This window comes from Chiloscyllium plagiosum, unplaced genomic scaffold (genome assembly GCF_037043375.1).
Source record: "Chiloscyllium plagiosum isolate Xiang-an unplaced genomic scaffold, Cpla_swu_hap1 HiC_scaffold_42, whole genome shotgun sequence".
In the NCBI taxonomy this organism is placed as follows: Eukaryota; Metazoa; Chordata; class Chondrichthyes; order Orectolobiformes; family Hemiscylliidae; genus Chiloscyllium; species Chiloscyllium plagiosum.
In genome coordinates this window covers 17,805,324-17,820,744 of record NW_028270180.1, presented here as the reverse complement: position 1 = coordinate 17,820,744, position 15,421 = coordinate 17,805,324, and the positions used below count along the sequence as shown (strand labels likewise).

Sequence of the window (15,421 nt, the reverse complement as noted above, 5' to 3'; positions counted from 1 at the left end):
TGGTCAGCATGGATGAGTTGGACCGAAGGGTCTCTATCATTCTGAGAGTGTGACACTATCTTGTTGCTTGACTTGTGTTTTCCAGATGTTAGCAGGGTTGACTGAGTAGTGTACAAATTTGTTGCATCTGGTGCCTTGACCAATGCCAGGTGTTTAATACTGTTTTATTTTTAGACTCATTTCTGTTCTAACTTGATACAACTGAGTGGGTTGCTCAACCAGTTGAGTGAGCTGTTAAGAGTCGATCACATTTCTGTAGATTTGGCATCCTGTATAGGACAGATTAGGTAAAATGGCAGATTACCGAGTCATAGAGATGTACAGCATGGAAACAGACCCTTCGGTCCAACTCATTACTTTTCCTAAAAGATAATTGGGCATCCTTATATACTTTTATGCTGATCCTGATAATTTTGTAGTCATCATAAGTGAGACTGCGGTTTATTCCAGTGTTATTTAAATTGCCTTGGTATCATGGCGGCCTTGGAACTCTTGATTCATGATCATTAGTTCTGGCCTCTGGTGTAGTCCATTAACGCAATCAGTCCCATAATTGGAGTTTTGATCAACCTGTATGTTCACACAATGCTTATAAATATTGACACTGGAATGTTGTACAAAGTGGGCATATCAGTAGTAATCAGCTCACTAATTGAGCAAACGTTTCCAGCGTTCTGAATGACTAAACTGGGTTGTATCTATCTTCAGCTGTAATCAACACTTCATTATTATTGGAATTTCTAGTTAGTGGTTGTAGGACCAGTTTGAGACAATCAAATGAAATTATTAGCGTTAGCATATGAGACATGTATGGTGCCAATGTGAAAAATTGGACTGAAAAGTAAAGAATCCGAACAACCTAACAGTTACATTAGAGCCTTGACCATCTCTCTTGTTTGAAAAAGATTCAGTGGCGGATGAGGAATGCCTGGGGGGATGCTTTATTGACCATTGGGCTCTCAGTTGCACAGCGAATTTTGCTGTGGCACTCCCTACCCTGCTGCTGTCAACTAAATGAACTAATTCATTAATGCCTCGCCCAGCTCCAGCCTCTAGACCCACCATTGACCCAAAATCACCTGCAAATGTTCCCCTGACATTACCCAAGCCCCTTCCCACCTCACTGGCTGCCAGAGTTCAGAGCTGGGTGTGCAGTTATCTGTAATAATGCTGCTGGCAGACGCAAGCTGAAATCAGTGCTTCAGGCAGCTGCTTCTTCAAACATGCTACTGTGACACTGTAACTCCAACTAAATGCAAAGTGGGGTCCCAGAGTCAGAAACAGGTAAGAGAGCTCCCAGATTGGCTTCAGTTGCTTTAACTGAGAATCCTGACTTCCTCGCTGCATTCCTAATAGTAACTGCATAATAAACCACCTGTTGGAATCATAAGAAATTGAAGTTCCATTGTTTCTATAATTGTTAATAACTCTACTCTTATTTTATCTACTTTCTCTTTTAAGGGACACAGCAGGTCAAGAAAGATTCCGTACAATCACAACAGCATATTACAGAGGAGCTATGGTAAGCATATATACCCTGATCCTATAAGGCCGACTCTGAGTTAAAGCTTTTCGTCACCTGTTTGAATTGATCCTCATGTGCCTCAGTGTTGTACTTAGTTTTGTAACATCTTACTCTATTGAAAACACTGTTGGAATACCATACTTTGATTTAGATGGAAGAAACAAGGTGGAAGTGTACCCCGTATAATCTGAGCCATTTGATTTATCATGTGTTTCCAGGGAATAATGTTGGTGTATGACATCACAAATGAAAAGTCATTTGACAACATAAAGAACTGGATAAGGAACATTGAAGAGGTGAGGTTGCCTTGTTGAAGACATTAAGATTTGTCTGCATCAACCAGCTCATGCACACTGTTGGTTTCCACAGGTCAATTAATACTGTGATAACATGTTATAATTTGCAGCCGTTGATTCATTTTTAATGGGTACTGTTGATGAATTGGGGAACATTCATTTGAGGGAAATGGACTGATGAGCATCATGAGGACTATTAGGTATTAATTCCTAGGCATTAATTGAACGTCATGCAAGGTGCACAATATCAGATCTTTCATGTAAACACATTGTTTCAGTTTGAGATTCAATGGCCTAAAATGGACAAGCAAACTTTTCACTTTCTTGCATTATAGGGGCACATGTAAAAATTTCTTTTTGAGTTTGTAGTGCTAAAGCGCAGAGTGGCAGGGGCTTTATTTAATCTTTGGTCATAGGTTTTAAGGGGAAATAAATTAAGTTGCGCAATATTGCCTCCAAAACACTGGTTTAAAAACCCCATTAATCCATGTAATACATACTGGTCAAGATACTCTAAAGCCACCATGTGGTTAAACTTGAGTTTGTGTCAATTTTATTGATGCTAGGTCAAAGGTCGTTTTACTAGGTCGGTAAGCTACATGTTTGTGCCTGCTTTGTGGCACAAGCCAATTCAGAGTATGTACAGGAACTTTCAGACACAAATCTGTAATGTTCCATTGCAGTGGTTAGCACTGCTGCCTCAGCGCCAGGAACTTCGGTTCAATTCCTACCTCGGGTGACTGTCAGATTGGAGTTTGCACATTCTCCCTGGGCCTCTGAGTTTCCTCTGGGTGCTCGGTTTCCTCCCACAACCTAAAGATGTACTGGTTAGGTGGATTGGCTGTGCTAAACTGTCCATAGTGTCCAGGGATGTGCAGGTTAGGTGGATTAGCCATGGGATCTGCAGAATTGACAGGGATACGGTAGGGTGGTGGGTCTGGGTGAGGTGGATGGAGGGACAGTGTGGACTTTGAGCTGACTGGCTTGCTTCCACACTGTGGGGATTCAATGATTCTATAACCATAGAATTTGATTTATTCAATTGTGTCCCTGGTTAGAATACTAGAGGCTTAAATTGGATGCTGGTGAGAACTGCTTTGATTCACTTTGAACCTTAGTTTGAGCACAAAAATGCATTTCTGTATAAACAAATTGTGATCTGGTAATCATCATTTTTCTTGACCTCACGTTTTGAACTAACATTTCTCTTGTAGGAATAGTTCGTTTAGCATTTTCATCTTATTGTCTTTCTTTACATATCCTCAAATTTTAGGACAGTGAGCTATTTTTAAATGATATTTTAATTTAAATGGATGCATCACATATTAAAATCCACTTGTTGGAGAAGGGGTGGTTCAAATGCTGCTGCCCAAGTTGCCTTCTCCTACTACTTTTGTGTATTGATTGCTTATTTGCAACCGTGAACCATTTTAGGTATATTGATGGCCTTGCATTGCTCAGCCTTCTGTACTCATAAGGGGGGAAGAAAAAGGAATAGTACACCACTGAGTATTTTGAAGTTGGAAATGCTCAATAGGTCTGGCAGCATCAAAGAAGAGAAATCAAAGTTGATGTTTCTGGTCTGGTGACCCTTCCCAAGACCCTTTCCTGAGGAAGGATAACCGCACCCAAAACACTAACTTTGATTTCTCTCCACAGGTGCTGTGAGACCTGCTGAGTTTTTCCAGCAACTTTTGTTTTTTTTTCTGATTTACAGCATCCGCAGTTCTTTCGGTTTTTATTGAATCTTTTGAACCTGTTTCTCAATCACTTCAGTTCATTTTCTTCAGCTTACAAATTTAGATCCTATTTACATAAAGCATCATGCATTCCTGTTTTCCCAATATTTTTGATCTGAATTTGGTAGGAGTGTGAACCAAAGATCCAGTGGCTACAGGGAAGGAATCCAAGGGCATTGTTGAGTATCTCACTGAAGCTAGCAGAAATTGTATTCCATACTGTGATGATACAGACTAGATCTTAGGACTTCTGCCAAGGTGCAGGTTTCTGCAAGCTACAGAATGGCCACAGTTGGAATACAGTATGCAATTCTGGCCAGTGTAGTAAACAAAGAATTGAAGGGAAGTTCAGAAATAAACACTGAAACAGATCCCCAGGTAATGGAGTATTGAAGAGCTTGTGATAGATTGCTGAAAAGTCATTTCTTTGCCAGAGTAAGCAAGCACAATATTCAAAATGCTAAAGTGAATAAATTGAATTTTTAGCTAGCATTGGAATACTCCTGACTGGCTTGCTATGTTTTGGTTTCTTCTCTAACCTGTAAAATTCAAAGTTTAATAGGAAATGTATCCCTCATAGTTAACATTTCTGCTACCTAATCAAGCCACAAATTTCATAAATGAACGTCCTTTAATGTTACACATTGATGGAGGTTTATAGTTTCGGTAACCAGTTTTTGAGTTTGTGATGGCATGTGCTGCAGTATGGACAGTGATTCCTGGTTAAGTTTGCTACTAAGCAATTGTCCAGTTTAAGGTTAACTTTTTTTATTTAATACTCGAACTTAGTGATATTGAGAAAATAATGCCATTAAACCTTTTAGATAAAAAAAAATTAAAAACACTGCATTATTCACTGGAGAAAGCAAGAATGATTTTTTGTCACCGCCTTGGTGTTAGAACAGTCTGTACATCGATGAAACATAGTTCTGATAGTTCAAGCCATTTTCTCATTTGCTTTGGGTTTTGTACAAGAAACGCAGCAGATACCAACTGAGACGGGATGTGAACTCTGCTGTTTTGAAACTGCATGTGTATTCTGAAATAGAAAGTTGTACGTTGTGATGTGAATTACCAAATGTAGCCTCTTTATATACTTGGTTGGAATTCCTACAGATGAGAGGATTTTAAAGTTGATCTAGATGAATTTTAACTTCAGATTTAAAAGCGATCTCTTTATACCTCCTCAGCATGCATCTTCAGATGTGGAAAGGATGATCCTGGGCAACAAGTGTGATATGAATGAGAAGCGACAGGTGTCAAAAGAGCGAGGAGAGAAGGTAAGGCTGTCAGAAATTTCTGGAAGAAATTGGTCAACCAATTTAACGGCTGAGTACTATGGCTCGAGTGTAAATTACCCTTATTTCAATTTGAAGTTTATAATCCTTATCATTGTTTTTCCAGTTAGCAATAGATTATGGGATTAAATTCCTGGAGACCAGTGCGAAATCCAGCATAAATGTTGAAGAGGTAAGAAGTCTGAAAATGTTAGCGTGCTAATCTCACTGACAAATTTACACACTCAGAACTTGTTTCCCATCCTTGATTGTGCTGGAGAAGATAATAATGAGCTGCCTCTTGAACCTCTGCAGTCCAGCATTATGTCTGTAAGTGCTGTTAGGAACAATTCCAGGATTTTGACTACTGGCAGTGGAGGCACAGCAATATATTTCCAAGTCAGGATGGTTTGAGAGGTTTTATCTTCTCAAAATCTGACCACCTAACCTCCCCCCTTCTCCACTTGTGATCACCTACCTATCAACCTTAGGCTTGGTTGCCACATCTTCCTATGTCTTTTCCAATGGATGCTGACTCTCTTCTTTTCTCAAGGGCGAGTTGGAGATGGGCAGTACGTTTGTCAGTGATACAAAGAACGAAAAATAAAACTTCATTATCTCCTTCATGTCTCCATCTGCCACTGCTTATTCAACTTTAAAATCTGAATAAACAGAAACTTTCTCCAGATCATTGCTGACATGGAAGCTGCTCTCCTTGATCTCAGTTTGCTGGCTGCCTCCCTCAACTGTCTTATTCCCTTGCTCCCACCTTAACCTCAGACCACAGCTCTGGATTCTTTCCAGTCATTTCCTGACCCACATTAGATATAGCATGTAGTCCCATCTCCTCTGCTGCTGCATATCTTGCATTTATGCCTTTCTTTTAACCTCCTCTGAGCACCACAACACTGCCCTCCCCACTCCACTCCACCTCTCACAAAGAAAACTATTTACTCAGCTCTCTGTGATTTGTCCCATTTATTGAAGATCTCTCTACCTAATTCTGCCTTTTCCCACTTCTCAGCAGATTATTTTTCCCAGTTTTCAACTAAATTAGATTAGATTCCCTACCCTTCTGCCCAACAAGTCCACACTGACCCTCCGAAGAGTAACCCACCCAGACCCATTCTCCTACATTTACCCCGACTAATGCACCTAACACGATGGGCAACTTAGCGTGGTCAACCCACCTAACCTGCACATCTTTGGATTGTGGGAGGAAACCGGAGCACCCGGAGGAAACCCACGCAGACACGGGGAGAATGTGGCAGCACGGTGGTTAGCACTGCTGCCTCAGCACCAGAGACCCGGGTTCAATTCCTGCGTCGGGCAACTGTCTGTGTGGGTTTCCTCCGGGTGCTCCGGTTTCCTCCCACAGTCCAAAGATGTGCAGGTCAGGTGAATTGGCCATGCTAAATTGCCCGTAGTGTTAGGTGTAGGGGAATGGGTCTGGGTGGGTTGCTCTTCGGAGGGTCAGTGTGGACTTGTTGGGCTGAAGGGCCTGTTTCCACATTGTAAGTAATCTAGTAATCTAATCTAATCTAATAATGTGCAAACTCCACGCAGACAGTCGTCCGTGGTTGGAATCGAACTCTGGTTGCTGGCGCTGTGAGGCAGCAGTTCTAACCATTGTGCCACCATGCTGCCCTGAACCTCCCGTAGACTACTGATCAAGTATATTTCATCTCTCAGGTTCAGCACTGGGAAAAGTGGAAGTGGGAGCAAAAGATTTAGAAGAGGCAAAGTGGTCAAAGATGTCAAACCCAACAGTAAAGTTGAGTTGGGATGGTGCCCTTGCCTAAGCTGAAACCATGTTCCCACCTCCAGCAGTGACCTATTCTGTTCCAGTATCCTGTCCCTCTGCAATTTCCCTCGTTTGCTCCTCATTGCCCATCTGACTGCCAGGCTTTGTATCTGCTCTGCCTTAAAACCGCCTCCAAGAATTCTTCCTAACAAAGTAAATGTGTTAACCATTTAATTCTGTTCACAAGTTTAGTGTTTCTTAATGTTGTACTAACTGTAGAGTTAGGTGATTAAGTGGTCATATCCACAAATAGGGTAAACTTTAGTGTATCAGTTACTCCTTACAATATTAAACACAGTATTTGCCAAAGCTAAAGATGTAACATTCTCCCAGTTCAGTTTTAACCACAGAATAATGGTACCTAAATAGAATGAGCTGCCAAAAGGAGTGGTTGAGGTGGGTACATTAACAACATTTAAAAGGCATGGATAGGAAAGGTTTAGAAGGGCAAATGGAGTTAATATGGATGGCGTTTTGGTCGGCATGGACCAGTTTGGGCCAAAGGGCCTGTCTCTGCTGTCGGACTCTATGACACTAATAAGTGACTTCTACTTTGCAGGAGCCAGCCAATTGCATTGATTTTAACGGAGGTGTAGATTCTAACTACTGCTCTTAGTTATGTTTAAACTTTAAAACAAAAAACTACAATCAGAGGATTTAATGATCTATTGAAATTAAAAGTGCATCTATGGAACTCTCTCAATCTTACTCTAAAATTACAAATCTTGAGGTAAACTTGAGTTATTTCAATTGGTAACATCAAAAGTGGAATTCTAGAAAAACTATGATTAGTATTTCCAAGATCATAGTCTCTTTCAACTATGAGACATGAATTACAAATGGCAATAGTTCCAGATGTGCCTGCAAATTGTTAGCATGTTCTAAACACTTCAGTCTTCCAGTCTTGAAGCTTCTTATTGGTAGAAGGAAGAAACTCAGCTGGTAAGCTGCTGTTATTGGTGTGAGGACCAGCTTGTTGGCAGCAGCCTGAGGGAGCTTAACATTCCTCTCAGGTTATCATGGGTAGGTGTGAACATAGGACTGTGGCTGCAGTCAGATCAGACATTACCGCATAAATGAGCAAGCAGAAAGGCCCACTCCTCCTAATTCCTGTGTTTCTACATCGATTCGAACACTTGTATGAAATCACGGACTAAACTGGAACGATCAATTTTGTCATTTCCTGAATGACAGGTATATTGAAAAACAGTTACCCATGTGTCAATGATTTCTTCATCTTTACCTTGCAGGCGTTTATTACACTTGCACGAGATATCATGACGAAACTCAACAGGAAAATGGTATGTGGATATTTTCAAAACAGTAGGGTTCTGTTTTTGAATTAGGCATCCAGATGCAGTTTTAAATGCTCCGAATTGCCTGTGCTCATGTTGAGTGCTTATAAATATTAAGGATCTGACATTTCACTCGCACTTCACAGCACACTTTTGTGGTTGCTCTCTCACCACCACTTTTCCTAAATGTGCTGCATGTCTTCACATTTGGGAATGTCTCCAGACTTTTCTCTGGGTTCCTTCAGAGCTGGAAAGTGAGTAGTGGCTGGTGTTTCTGTAAGTCCCATTTTCAGTTCTACAATGTGACAAACATGGGCGGTGACTGAGTCTTCCCGGGTGTATACTTAGTGTCCCATGATGAACTTCCAAACCATCAGCAATACCCTTTCTGTGCAAGTGCTAATTTTTTTGGTTTTCTCTTTTTATTTTTGTTAATTTTTGTTGAGCTGCTTAATTTTCCATTGTCATGATATCTTCGATGAGAGCAATGAATGAATTTACTGAGACCTGATTATTCATTGGCTTCAATTTGCTCCGCCAAAATTGGAAGTATAGTGGACAGTGAAGAAGGTTCCCTCAGATTACAACAGGATCTAGACCAGATGGGCCAATGGGCTGAGGAGTGGCACATGGAGTTTAATTTAGCTAAATGTGAGGTGCTGCATTTTGGGAAAGCAAATCTTAGCAGGACTTATGCACTTAATGATAAGGGGTCGTCAGAAGTGTTGCTGAACAAAAAGACCTTGGAGTGCAGGTTCATAGCTCCTTGAAAGTAGAGTCACAGGTAGATAGGGTAGTGAAGATGATGTTTGGTATGCCTTCTTTTATTGGTCAGAGTATTGAGTACGGGAGTTGGGAGGTCATGTTATGGCTATACAGGCCTTTGGTTAGGCCACTTTTGGAATATTGCGTGCAATTCTGGTCTCCCTCCAATTGGAAACTTGAAAGGGTTCAGAAAAGGTTTAAAAGGTTGGAGGATTTGAGCTACAGAGAGAGGTTGAACAGGCCCAGGCTGTTTTCCCTGGAGAGTTAGAGGCTGAGGGGTGACCATACAGAGGTTTATAAAATTACAAGGAGCATGGATAGGATGAATAGACAAAGTCTTTTCCCTGCGATGGAAAGTCCAGAACTAGAGGGCATATAGAACATAGAACACTACAGTACAGAACAGGCCCTTCGGCCCTCGATGTTGCACTGACCTGTGAACTCATCTAAGCTCATCCTCCTACACTATCCCATCATCATCCATGTGTTTATCCAAGGAATGTTTAATGCCCCTAATGTGGCTGTGTTAACTACGTTGGCAGGCAGGGCATTCCACGCCCTTACCACTCTGAGTAAAGAATCTGCCTCTGACTTTTTTTTTAGATTACATTACAGTATGGAAACAGGCCCTTCGGCCCAACAAGTCCACACCGACCCGCCGAAGCGCAACCCACCCATACCCCTACATTTACGCCTATATCTAACACTAGGGGCAATTTAGCATGGCCAATTCACCTGACCTGCACATCTTTGGACTGTGGGAGGAAACCGGAGCACCCGGAGGAAACCCACGCAGAGACACGGGGAGAACGTGCAAACTCCACACAGTCAGTCGCCTGAGTCGGGAATTGAACCCGGGTCTCTGGCGCTGCGAGGCAGCAGTGCTAACCACTGTGCCACCGTGCCGCCCACAAAAATACTTCCCTGACCGGGAAACGAACCCGACTTCTGTCTTAAAATCTATCATCCCTGAATTTGCAGCTATGCTCCCTCGTACAAGCTGACGTCATCGTCCTCGCAAAAAGACTCTCTCTGTCCACCTTATCTAATCCTCTGATCATCTTGTATATCTCTATTAAATCCCTTCTTAGTCCTCCAATGAGAACAGATCAAAGTCCATCAGCCTTTTTCATAAGACCTTTGCTCCAGACCAGGCAACATCCTGGTAAATCTCCTCTGCACCTTTTCCAATGCTTCCACATCCTTCCTGTAATGGGGCGACCAGAACTGTATGCAGTATTCCAAGTGAGGCTGCACTAGCGTTTTGTACAGTTGCAGCATGACATCATGGCTCCGGAATTCAATCCCTTTACCAGTTAAACCTAATACACCGTATGCTTTCTTATCAACACCATCAACCTGGGTGGCACCTTCCAGGGATCTATGTACGTGGACACCAAGATCCCTCTGCTCATCCACACTACCAAGAATCTTTCCATTGGCCCAGTATTCTGCTTTCCTGTTATTCTTCCCAAAGTGAATCACCTCACATTTATCTGCATTGAACTCCATTTGCCACCTTTCAGCCCAGTAGGTTTAGGGTGAGGGGGAATTGATATAAAAGAGACCTACGGGCAACTTCTTCACGCAGAGGGTGGTACGTCTATGGAATGGACTGCTAGAGGAAGTGGTGGACGCTGGTACAATTGCAAGATTTAAAAGGCATCTGGATGGGTATATGAATAGGAAGGGTTTGGAGGGATATGGGCCAGGTGCTGGCAGGTGGGACTAAATTGGGTTGGGATATCTGGTCGGCACGGATGATTTGGACTGAAGGGTCTGTTTCCGTGTTGTACATCTCTATCACCCAGAGACTCTAGTTATGATTAGTTTTGCTTTACTGTCATGCTGATGAATAAATGGGCATTGAAACTCAGCAGTGCATGATCAGTAATCTAAATAATTCGACTTTCACACATTCTTGTATAACAAGAGTTTCAGGGTGTTGTGGCACCAGTGGTAGTGTCGTTACCTCTGGGCCAGAAGGCCCAGTCGCAAGTCCCACCTGCTCCAGAGATATATCTATTAACATATCTATAAGACCAAAGTGCAGGCACTTAGAAGTATAAAATGTGATAAGATTAGATTAGATTCCCTACAGTGTGGAAACAGGCCCTTCAGCCCAACAAGTCCACACTTCTCCGGAGAGTATCCCACCCAGACCCATTTCCCTCTAATATGATGGGAGAAGGTGAGATCTGCAGATGCTGGAGATCAGAGTCAAAAAGTGTGGTGCTGGAAAAGCACAACTGGTCAGGCAGCATCCAAGGAGCAGGAAAGTCAATATTTCGAGCCTAAGCTTTTCACCAGATGATGGCAGGAGTCTTTTGAGATTGTTCTTAGAATGATGAGCACTGTTTATGGATGGGTCTTGTAGCTCTGCATATCAACAGTTTGTACTTTGTCTATTTATAACATCTCATTACCTACACATTTCTCCATTTCCAGAATGAAAACAGTCCTCCAGGAAGCAGTGGGCAAGTTAAAATCACTGCAAAGAACCAGTCAAAGAGAAGCAGCTTCTTCCGATGTACATTGCTTTGATGGACTTATTACTGACAGACTGCAGCAACCTTTTTTGCTTCTCTGAAAGCACAGTGTTGATCAACCTCTGAAATAAATTCCACCTTCTGCTGCCAAGAGCTCGCTGTCTTGCAGATGACCTATTGGTCTTGCTGAGTGGGCTGTGCAGGTACACACTCGAGTGTCTCTCTTCGACCGCCCCCTCCCTCCCTCCCTCCCTCCCTCCCCACCCCTCCCCACACATTGGCTCATGTTTTTCGTCGCAATGATGAGAATGGTAATTGCAAGATTGGAGACATAAGAATATTCTGTGTAGACTTTAACCTGAACTGTCTATCGCAAAAGCTGTTGCCAGTGTCTGGAACCATCCACAAATTATCTACGCCAAAAACTATCCTGTTCCAAAAAGCTTTTACTGGTTGGTCATATGCTGTTCTGATTTTCTCGAACCAGAAGTATTTCCATTGTTGATCTCTTCTCCCACTTTACCCCTCTCCAGCCCCGTCCATTACCCAAAATAAAAATTTGTATCGCCTCTTTTTTTTTTCATTTTGAGTAGCAGAGTTTGGTATAACTTCATAAACGTTAGCAGAAAATTACTGTTATATGTGGCAGCACATGTGGTCCTGGGCTGGTGGAACCTCTATAGTTAGTATTTGTTTCTCAAGTGCCCTGAAGTAAAACCTGGTGAGTTGAATTTTTTTCAGTGAAACTTCCCCTTTTATGATTGGTTGTGCCATCCATCCGAGAATGAATGAACAGCTCCCAGCCAATAAGCAGAAATGCTACAGTGGGACCCATGCCTTTCAGCCCATGTGGGGGATGTTAGTCAACCCACCACCAGTTTTATGGTCTGTATTCTCTCTGCCATCTGCCTCTCCCTGTGAGCACCCCTCCACCTTAGCTGAAGTATATGTGTGATAAGGTGGTGCGAAGCAGGTTAGGATTTGGTGTGCTGCTCCTTGTGGTTACCTAGCCTGGTTGGTTGTTCAGGGCTCTCACATCTGCATGGCCACGACAGTCATAGAACACAGAATGTTGATATTGTAGCAGTGAGTTCAGAGGCAGAGCAATGGAAAAACTGGCGTAACTCACAAGGGAATATCCCTTCAAACTACACGAAAGTAAATTTGAATGAAATGTGTGATTGGTTTCAAGTATTGACTGAATGTAAATTTTCACTGGCTCTGCCAGACTGTGCTTTGATTCCTGTCTGCCCCACTCCCTCTTTGGAACTACAATCAAATGACGGCACCGTCTCTGCCTCTCCATATCCCTCTGCAGCACTTTCAAAGCCCAACCTACCCACTGATGCCCATACATACTTCATTGACAGCCCCTCTGTTTTTTGCACTTTTACTATTAACTGCCTCCTGCTACTGGACACGGACTGCCTCTGGCTCCCTTCTGATGTGAACAAACTATACGCTCAGAAAAAAGTGACTTTCTCTCTCAGCGCCAAGATCTGTGTGCACTAACTGCTGAAGCATTAGAGTGATCACTCTTCCTTTCAAACCGTAGCTTTTACGCATTGTGTGGTAGCAGAGTGTCTGTGACATGCTTTTTACATCTGACAAACTTCAGTAGCATGCTTTGGATCATCTACAGTTTCAAAGTGTGTTTAACAACATTGAACTAATTCCTTTATTTAATTGTTTTACATAAACTGGCTACAGACAAGAACACATGTCAACTTTCAGTTGCATCTCAGGTGTCTTCGAAGTTGTAACTTCATTTGACTTGTCCGTGACTATTTACTTGCAATTGCCTTGCTTTAAGAATGTGTACACTTGTATATGCCCAACTCTGAGTACAACTTTCTCCAGCCTGTGATGACTAAATCAGATGTGCTTCTTAACCCAGCAGTACGCTGGAGTGTATGCTCTGATGTATAAAATGTTTGCTATTTTCTTAAATGTAGCTATGCTAGATTGTAAATACATCGCGGAAGGCCGTAGGAAGTTCACTTTCCGCATGGCAAGAGTGAGGTTTCTAAAAGAAACGTTTTGCATTGGTAATAAATGCTTTCTTATTGTGAACTTAATTCACAACACTGTAACAGTAAGACTGCAAAACTGGGGGTTGGCTTGCAGTACAGATACTAATTATTGTGAAGAAAGACAATTTCCTGTGGATTTTACTGAATAACTTTATTTCATGAAATGATCATTGTGTATGGTTTACAAGAGACTCAACTATAGATGAAAATGCATACATGCAGCAGTATTACTGTTTCCAGGGCTGCACTTTATTATTAATTCTTAATAAATTACTTCAGTGTTTATTTTTAATCTAGGTCCTGTGGAATGCAGTGTGGCATAAGTGAGTTTATGGTAACTCAGCACATAAGTTTGTGTCCATGATGGTATCATGTTGCATAAAACCTGTCCACTTCACTTCTAGACAGAAATAACAATAGCATTTTTCTACGGCCTTACCAATAGATTGTTGAAGACACTTAACAGGGACCATTGTTATTTTAGTCCATTGTTTTACATAAGCTAAATTCCATGCACTCCCTCTTTCTTTTGCCCCATTATAAAAAGAAGCCGCTTTAGAAATTTTTTTTTTTTAAAACTATAAGCATCTGGAAGCATATTTGCAAGTCCCTGCCAGTATTGAAAGATCTTGCATCTAAATGAATGGGATGGGTTCCTATGACAAGTGTTTTAACATTTGAATTGGATTAATTCACGTGTACTGATGTTCTGTTAAGTAAACTTGATGGGTTTTATTATTCTGTGTGGACTTTTTTATAATGAGTCTGAAATAAAGATTAAATGGCAAAACGAGCACCGTGGTCTTCAGTTGACAGTAATGTTATGTTTCGAATGTTGCATTCAGGGAGAATGGCTTCAGTAAATTCCCATGGTTCGCATTGCCTGATCTCTTAAATTCACTTATACTGCAAATCATTACCCGCATTGATTCACTTGTTGTGGGTCAAAAATGATTGATTGTCCGTGACTTTCAGGAGAAAGTTGGATGAAAACTACAAGAAGATGTCAAAAAATGGAAAAGCACCTGAACAGATGTTTGATACAGGAAGGAAGATGTCCACAGCATCTGTGTTCCACGTACTAGCAACTGCGGTCTGGCTGTGTGTCATCTGCTTTGTTGTTAGTTGAAGTACTGCACATCGGTGTACTTTGTTAGAGTTATCACATTCTGCTGGAGTCCCTTTTAAGGCGAGTGTGATATGTCAGAGATGCCAGTTCAAATTCCAGCAGAACAGCGGGCGGGGTTTAAATAAGTTGATAAAGTCTGGAATATATCCGTGGCTTCGCTTGTCCCCAGGTGTCTTTGGCGATGGAGCACACCATGCCCATCAATACTCTCGATGCCTTTAAAGAGAGGTGGGTTCTGCAGGGGATAAGAGTGCTTTATCTCTCCTTCCAGCTCCACTTTGATCTCCTCTCGCCCTCACCCCCCCCCCCCCCCCCAACCCCACTCACCCCCCCCCCCCCCAACCCCACTCACCACCCCCCCCAACCCCACTCACCCCCCCAACCCCAGTCTGCATTGTCCTTAACGATCTTTGCATATAAATTAGTCAATTGGAAAACATGGGCTTTTTACTGGTGGTAGTTAATAGTGGGGGGAAGAAATGCCACGGAAGATTTGGTAATGGTGAATAAAACAGCATTTGGCTGTGTGTAAGAACACTTATTGATGTAGAACGAAAAAAATTCTGAAATGTAAAGCTAGTCTCCATAATGGTGACCATGAGATTGTCGTCCATTGTTATAACAGTCCCTCTGGTTCACTAATGCCTTTCTTTGGGATGGAAGTGTGTTGCTCTTGCCTGGTATTGCCTACTTATGACTTCAGAATCACAGCAACTGCATCAAGTGATGGACTCTTCTATTGAGGCTAAAGAAAGTGAAAGTTTCACCCTTAGCCCAACTGTCACTGTGAGAAAGGAACTGGGAGAGTGGAATGGGATCTTTACCAGGATGTGAGGAAGTACAGTCAAGATAGTTGTGTGAGTCAGTTGGCCTGTAATGAATGCTATTTGGATAGCGTATCAGTGGGAATGGAGACATCAAAGGAGGAAGAGTTGACAATGTTCTCTGCTTCCAACATTCACCCTTCTCAGTTTCACAAAATTGATCGTAGAATCATAGAGTGGAAGCAGGCCATTCAGCCCATGAAGTCCACACTGAACCCCTGAAGAGCAGCCCACTACCCTATCCC

General features: G+C 42.2%; 1 protein-coding gene across 1 annotated transcript in view; it reads left to right on the top strand.

Moving 5' to 3' along the window:
* Nucleotides 1-14,016, top strand: part of LOC122542626 (ras-related protein Rab-8B) — a 74,388-nt gene extending 60,372 nt beyond the window's left edge. The window contains exons 3-8 of the mRNA XM_043680605.2: nucleotides 1,462-1,522; nucleotides 1,744-1,821; nucleotides 4,751-4,840; nucleotides 4,965-5,030; nucleotides 7,892-7,942; nucleotides 11,150-14,016. Coding sequence (XP_043536540.2) covers nucleotides 1,462-1,522; nucleotides 1,744-1,821; nucleotides 4,751-4,840; nucleotides 4,965-5,030; nucleotides 7,892-7,942; nucleotides 11,150-11,245 — 442 coding nt within the window. The 3' untranslated portion in view covers nucleotides 11,246-14,016. The remainder of the gene's footprint in view (nucleotides 1-1,461; nucleotides 1,523-1,743; nucleotides 1,822-4,750; nucleotides 4,841-4,964; nucleotides 5,031-7,891; nucleotides 7,943-11,149) is intronic.
* The last annotated feature ends 1,405 nt before the right edge of the window (nucleotides 14,017-15,421 follow it).